Source organism: Pezoporus occidentalis, unplaced genomic scaffold (genome assembly GCF_034315485.1).
Source record: "Pezoporus occidentalis ecotype Australia unplaced genomic scaffold, CSIRO_AGI_Poc_V1 ctg73, whole genome shotgun sequence".
NCBI lineage: Eukaryota > Metazoa > Chordata > Aves > Psittaciformes > Psittacidae > Pezoporus > Pezoporus occidentalis.
The window spans coordinates 2,066,003-2,072,647 of NW_026916082.1; the positions used below are offsets into that span (position 1 = coordinate 2,066,003).

A 6,645-nucleotide genomic window follows, 5' to 3' on the forward strand; every position below is an offset into this window, starting at 1 on the left:
AAGCGATGGATAGCCTGGGAAGTTGAGCTTTCTTTGTCTGTGCCAAAAGGCTGGGCCTGCCCTGCCCTCATAGTGCGGAACGCTCTATGCCCAAGCTGACTCCCAGGCACAGGGACACTTACAGCAAGATGGCACAAGGCCTTCAGCAAGCTCCTAAGAGACAGAGCGCAGCCTGCCATGACGGCTGCAACGTGTGTACGAGGCGCACCGGAGCCCCAGAAGCCCTGCTCTCCTCGTCACCTCTGCCGCAGCAACTCCCACCCCATTTACCGCCCGACCCCCTGCGCCCGCCCGCGCCCGCCCGCGCAGCACCGTTACCACGCCCACCGTCTTCTCCTGAGCGCAGGCGCAACGCGCTATGGCGGGAGTGCGCATGTGCACTGCGCTGGCCCCGCCCCTTTCCCGGAAGCGGGAGATTGAAGCGCCGCGGCGGGTGAGGGCTTGTCCCACCCGGCTGCTCTCTCTGCTCCCTTCAGCGCGGTGCTGCCGGCGTGGGAGAGGGAGGAAGCGGGTCTCTCGGGGCTGTCCCTTTCTTCGGCTCTTATCCTACATCTTGGCTCAGCTGGTTCTTGGCGGCTCAGTTCGGGCCTCCCCTTGCTCCACGGCGTGTGGCTGGGGCTGCGGTTGTGTTGCTGTGCTCCGTTTCTGGGGTGCCTCTTGACCTTCCATGGTGCCTCACCTCAGAAAGAGCTCCTCGGGTTTGTGGCTGTGCTTATGGGCTGCCTTATGGCAGCCGCCTTTCTGCTTCCCTGCAGGGTGGAGAGCTGGCTGGAAAAAAGTTGTTGAGTGGTAACAGAGCCTTTGGTTGGTGAGAGGAGGGTGTAGAAAGAGCGAGTGTTGTTACATAGTGTAGCTATAAACAGGAAAACTAAGACATGTAGCATCAGGGACTTAAAGCAAAAAAACGAATTAGTACTGAAGTGCAAAATTGTCCTTTTCCATCTTCTAGCCCGAGTTTTCCTTAGTTACTGGACAAAAATATTTTTCTGTGTGTTAAATAACATCGCAGCTTGAAAATGTAGAGGATACTTGGGCTGAGATACTGGGGAAGGGTTTTAAGAGTGCAGGAGATCTGTATGATCTGGTATAGTGGAGGCGTCCCTGCCTGTGGCAGGGGGGTTGGAACAAGATGATCTTTAAGGTTCTTCCCTACCAAACCTTTCTGTGATTCTAAGAATGTGCTTTGGAACAGAGTTCAAGTAACAGTATTAGTAAAGCATTGGAAAAAATATTCATTGTAGTCATGGTTATTTGAAGACAATCGCATTGGAAGAGTCACAGGACAGCAGGACAGGATTCTGTTGAAGCTCTTAGGTTTGAAATGATTTTGCTGCTGGGGAAGACTGATTACATATTTATGACCTGCTGTATATACAGAGGCATGAGGTAGCTTCTTCTAGGCTCTTGCTTACAGTAAGAAATAAAAGCCTGCATTGTATTTAAGCCTGCATTGTATTTAATGGGTGCTGTGGGCTTCCTGTTTGATTGGTAGGTTGCTAAAATACCCAGTTAACTGGATTTTGTTTACTAAAGTTTGGGAGGTTTTAAATCAAATACCATATGTTGAGTTGTGAACAACTGGAGGAATGTTGACTTGTAAGATAATTGAGGACCCGTGCCCTTTGGTATAGAATGAGGAAGATCAGGTCATTTTTAAAAGGCTTCTCTTTCGAAACTTCTAATTGCAATGTGCAGCTAAAGGGAGGTGTAGCTGACAGTTTTCCAGCTGCATTTTGGTCATTATCAGGTCGTTCACAAGTGCTAAAGTAAGATAAACACTGCCAAAGTAATTTGAAGTTGGTATATGCTGGGAGACAGGACTTGTCATTTTAATTGAGATTCTTTTCTGAGCAGACTGGGGATGCAACTTTCGATTTAAAATTCTACTTGTGTAATTTCCTTTTTAAGCAGCATCCCCAGAAGGCTCAAATGAGAGAGTGGATTATTTTTGGACTTTCAGACCCAATTATTTTGTTTTCTAGAAAAGATTGTTTGTACATCAGGACAATACAGATCTTGTGGTTCCAACGATCCTTCTGTCACTACTTGGGATACAGTTAAAATTAAAGGACTGGTTCTTCACACCTGGTTTAGTAATTATTATTCCTTTGAGTTAGACAAGCATTAAAGGTCAGCCAGGTTAAGTCAATACAGTTTGTTTGGAGTGAGCTTTTTTGATGAGTTCAGTGTTGCAGGATCTGATCCATGCAATGTCTGATTTATACAGACTGTAATGGGTTTGTTGCATAAGTTGTCTTGCTCCTTTTTAGCACTTGAAAGTATATCAGGTAGGAAAAAAAGATATTGTGGAGAGTAACTGTAAGACTTTATATTTTTCATTTTTTAAAGAAAAAATCCAGAGTTCTAGGACTGAGGGGAAAATGATCTACAAAATTCATAGTACGGTGCTTTATACCAGTGAGTAGTGTTGGTCATCCTCTTGAAGCCACTTGCAAAGCAAGATGTCTTTTTTGAACTTGCCAATTAGAAAATAAGCTTTAGTATTTCTTATTAGGGCTTTTTCCTCGTTTCTGCAGCCACATGGCTCATTATAATCTGGTGAAAATAGCACCATACATAATTTATTCTGTCTTTTAACAGAAATTGCTATCCATTGTGAGATGGAAGAACCAGTGCTTGATAAACTGCCATCTTTGTGCCATACTCCAAAGGATTCTGGGACAGCAGCTCCACAGGAGACTAGTTCAGGGAAACAGGTATGAAAACTTACTTGGTTTCCCAATAACGTGACTCTTTGTAGTAACAAAAATATTTGTGAAATCATTAAGCAGTCAGAAGTCACTGAGATACTGTTTGCTGGAAGGCTAAAGATAGGCAGCTTATACACATAGCTACAAGGTTGTGCAGGTAAGGAATATGCTCAGTGTACTTTGTTCTGAATATGCAGATGTTTGCTGTGAAGACAAAGGGATGGAGCTGTATAACCCAAATGCCATACTAGTAAATGTAAATAGTATTTAGGGCTTGTGGTGGGGTTTGTTATGTTTGTTTTTTCTTTAATCTGCCATCTTCAGTTTTCCCAAATCCTGGTTTTCTAGGTTGCTGTGTATGCAGGCTGACCTTCTGCTTACACTTGAACAAAATACACTGCTTTCAGTTCATATAGCTCCATACTGCTGAGCTCTGCTTTGGTGTTCATCCTAGCATGTGTTATGGTGATGTCGTCACACTCAGCACCCGGACCTATACAGGATAGGGCTAGTTTGCAAGTGTTCCTTAACTAATCCTTCTCCCCCATATTGTAGTATATTTTCACAAGTGAAAATACTAGGACATGTTATGAAAATTAACTCTCACTTTGAAGAAAAAAATCACTCTTTAGATTCTTATCAGTGAAGGATCTCAAAGTATGAATAAGTCAAAATCAGATAGTTCCTAATACTGTCAAGCAGAATACAGATGTTTTATATGGGTGCTTATGTGTGTCGTGCGATGGAACAGCAAAAAACCCTAACCCTCATCTCCATTAAACTAGAGGAGGGAATTGAACTTGATGGAATAATATTAGCCATGTTGAAATATGCCATACACTTTCTGCATAAAGACTAGATGAGTAGGTTTGCCTCAGCAGAATACAGGCTTCCACAAAATGTGGAAGTAAATCTTCCCATATCTTGCAGCTGTATGTGCAAGTATGTACGAAAGGAAGATGTTCAAATTTGTGAAAACTATGGAGAAAATTAGGAATTCTGGCTTTACAACCATCTTTGCATATATGCTATAGTCTATGTAGATAGTAACCAGGATAAACAGTTCTTTGAAATCCGATCAAAAATTAGGTATTCTGATCCATCTCTTCCTTTGGGTTTGTTTTAATATTTTCCAGCCAATGAGTGCAGCTCTGAGGGAGCGATTGAGGAAAACAAGACGTTCATTTAATGCTAATATTGCAGTAGCAAAGCGGCTCAAAATAAACACTGAAGAAAAAGACTGTCCTGATGCTGACAAAGGGTGTCTGCCAAAGACGAGTATGGATTGTTCCACATTACAAGATGGTTCGGAAAACCTGGAAGGAAATGGCACTGGACATATATGTGTCAAAAGTCCCTTACAGGAGAGTGGTCTCTGTGGATCTGCAGAGAATTCTTATGCGCTACAAACTGATCCTAGTCAGCAGCAGTCCCTGGAAGAAAAAGTAAGGCTGCTGAAGCAAGTGCAAGAGAAAGAAGAACTGCTTCGGAGGCTCAAACTGGTTAAGATGTATCGATCTAAGGTGAGGCAAACCTCTGAAAAAGCACTGTTAGGTCATTCTTTGAAGTGGAATTGATAGTGTAATCATCACTTATTAATTTAAGCCACAATACTCGCTCTTATGTGGTGTTTGTGTAGTGTCTGTTTAAGGTGTTTTACAAAAATAGATCTGCAGGGTATCAAAAAAACTCCACATTTCAGCAAATGATAACTTTTTTTTTTTGGTTTCTTTTGTCCCAATTTCAGAACAACCTGTCTGAACTGCAGGCTCTGATAGTGAAATGGAGAAGTAGTACCCAGCTGATGCTGTATGAACTCCAGTCCGCCTTTTCTGCAGATGGCAAGAAAGTGAGTCTCACTCAACTGATAGATACTTTTGGATTAGAAGACCAATTACTGCATTACAGCAGGACAGAAGAAGATTTTGTAGATTCATAATCTACAGGTGTAAAAAGCTTTGAATTACACACATGCAAAAGCAGAAAAGACTGAATTCTGATCATGTAAGAAGTGTTGATCAGACAGTGGACTTTATGCTTTGAGGTTATGAGGTTATGATACTTGTAAAGCTGTGTACTTAAATACAGTAGGCACTGTAAAAGGCATTACCTAAGAGAAAACACTGAACTTGTGCTGTTCTGGCTTAGCAACTTGATTAGTGAATCATTATTTAATAAAAATCAAATGAAATCAAGCCATACTTTAACAGGTAGAAGGCAGCCCATTCTTTGATTAGTCTTTGCAAGGTTACCTGTATTGATATAGTACCTCACTTTGTCACTTCTGTTGATGTTCTGATGGGAAAGAGTTCATAGATATGTCCCCATTTTACACATCTTCCTGCTGCCCTTCAGTTACTGACAGCATTTTGCAAGTTAACTAATTTTCATGTTGTTAATATTCTGAAGCCACAATGAGATGTTCTCAATAGCTTTAATTGTTCCTGAAGGAAATGTGCCATAATGCAGTCACTTTCAGGTACTGGTCCAGCCAGTTGTCTTCAGGGAAGCTGAAGTATTCTCCCACAGCCTGAGATAATGGAAGGGAAGGCAAGAAAATTGTAACCAACCCCTGTCTCCTACTATTTCATGTGAGAGCCAGGTATTTTCTCTCTTCAAACAAACAAGAAAAACAAGGGCTTGTCTAAGAGGGAGTGATTCCAATACAGCATCATAAAACTGAATGAAACTTCAGCATCTTATTTACCCTCCAATAAATGTCTGTTTTAAATGCTGGGTTTTTATCTTAGCTTGAAATTGCTTATTTTCTCATGATGATGTGTGTGTGTAGTGTGGTGACTTCTTCCTGCTTTTATTTCTTTCAGATCTCTGCTTGTCAAATGTAATATGAGTCGTAACTACTCTGCAGGTCTCCCTGCTATGAATATTGTTTTATATACAATCCCATTCCTTACTGGCTGTACCATAACTGGTTTGTTTACAGGTGCTATTTCCTGTTTCCCATGGGAAGAAAATCAAAGATCATACAAACCTTTTTAACATTGATAGGACTTATTAGACTTAAATCTGTACCCACAACTTGCTCTTAACAATATTGATTGTTGCTGTCCACAGAGAATTAATGAAGAGAGCCTTTATTACTAATCACATTTTGAGTATTAAGACACTATTTCTTCTGCCTCTTGAGGTTAGTAAAAAAAAGATGATGGTGGCTGGTAAAGGGGGTGGTTCTTTTTATGAGTTCCTTGGCAAATTTGTAGTTCTGCTGCTTCTAGGCAAGTTTCAGCAGGAAAACATCTTGCAAAAAGAATGAAGATGTAATTGGAATCCTTACAGACCCCAGTTAGAGATGGTAAAGCAGAAAAGGAGGTGGTGTACAGCTGTAAGGAGGTGGCATGCAAGTTCCCAGCAGTAGTTTTCCTTGCAAGGGTAGAATTTTTTTAAACTAAGATACTTTAGAATCACAGAATAGTTTGGGTTGGGTTGGAAAGGACCTTATGATTATCCACTTCCAACCCCCTGCCATGCGCAGGGATGCCTCACCCTAGACCATGTCACCCAAGGTTCTGTCCAACATGTCCTTGAACATCGCCAGGGATGGAGCATTCACAACTTCCCTGGGCAGCCCATTCCAGTGCCTCACCACCCTCACAGTGAAGAACTTCTTCCTTATATCTAACCTGAACTACCCCTGTTTAAGCTTAAACCCATTTCCTCTTGTCCTGTTGCTGCGGTCCCTGATGAGGAGTCCCTCTCCAGCATCCTTGTAGGCTCCCTTCAGCTACAGGAAGGCTGCTATGAGGTCTTCATGCAGCCTTCTCTTCTCCAAGCTGAACAGCCCCAACTTTCTCAGCCTGTCTTCATATGGGAGGGGCTCCACCTCCCTTACCATCCTTTGCTGGACTTGCTCCAACATCTCCATGTCCTTTTTACATTGAGGACACCAGAACTGCATACAGTACTCCAAGTGGGG

General features: G+C 42.2%; 1 protein-coding gene across 3 annotated transcripts; it reads left to right on the forward strand.

Moving 5' to 3' along the window:
* The first annotated feature begins 389 nt into the window (after nt 1-389).
* Nucleotides 390-5,460, forward strand: SFR1 (SWI5 dependent homologous recombination repair protein 1). Of its 3 annotated transcripts, none has more exons than XM_062601929.1 (4): nt 390-433; nt 2,602-2,717; nt 3,848-4,234; nt 4,459-5,460. In XM_062601929.1, exons 2-4 carry the CDS (start codon nt 2,622-2,624, stop codon nt 4,648-4,650), a joined length of 675 nt encoding a protein of 224 aa, XP_062457913.1. In that variant the 5' UTR covers nt 390-433; nt 2,602-2,621; the 3' UTR covers nt 4,651-5,460. The 3 variants fall into 3 exon arrangements, with proteins under 3 accessions (XP_062457913.1, XP_062457911.1, XP_062457912.1); XM_062601927.1 differs by lacking the exon at nt 390-433 and adding an exon at nt 498-698; XM_062601928.1 differs by lacking the exon at nt 390-433 and adding an exon at nt 498-650.
* Nucleotides 5,461-6,645: the final 1,185 nt, after the last annotated feature.

Excerpts from the sequence above, each read along its gene's own strand:
- SFR1 (XM_062601927.1), top strand. The coding sequence starts at position 668 with ATGGTGCCTCACCTCAGAAAGAGCTCCTCGG. Across the intron at positions 699-2,601 it reads CCTCAGAAAGAGCTCCTCGG|AAATTGCTATCCATTGTGAG; the intron begins GTTTGTGGCTGT and ends GTCTTTTAACAG. Across the intron at positions 4,235-4,458 it reads TTAAGATGTATCGATCTAAG|AACAACCTGTCTGAACTGCA; the intron begins GTGAGGCAAACC and ends TCCCAATTTCAG.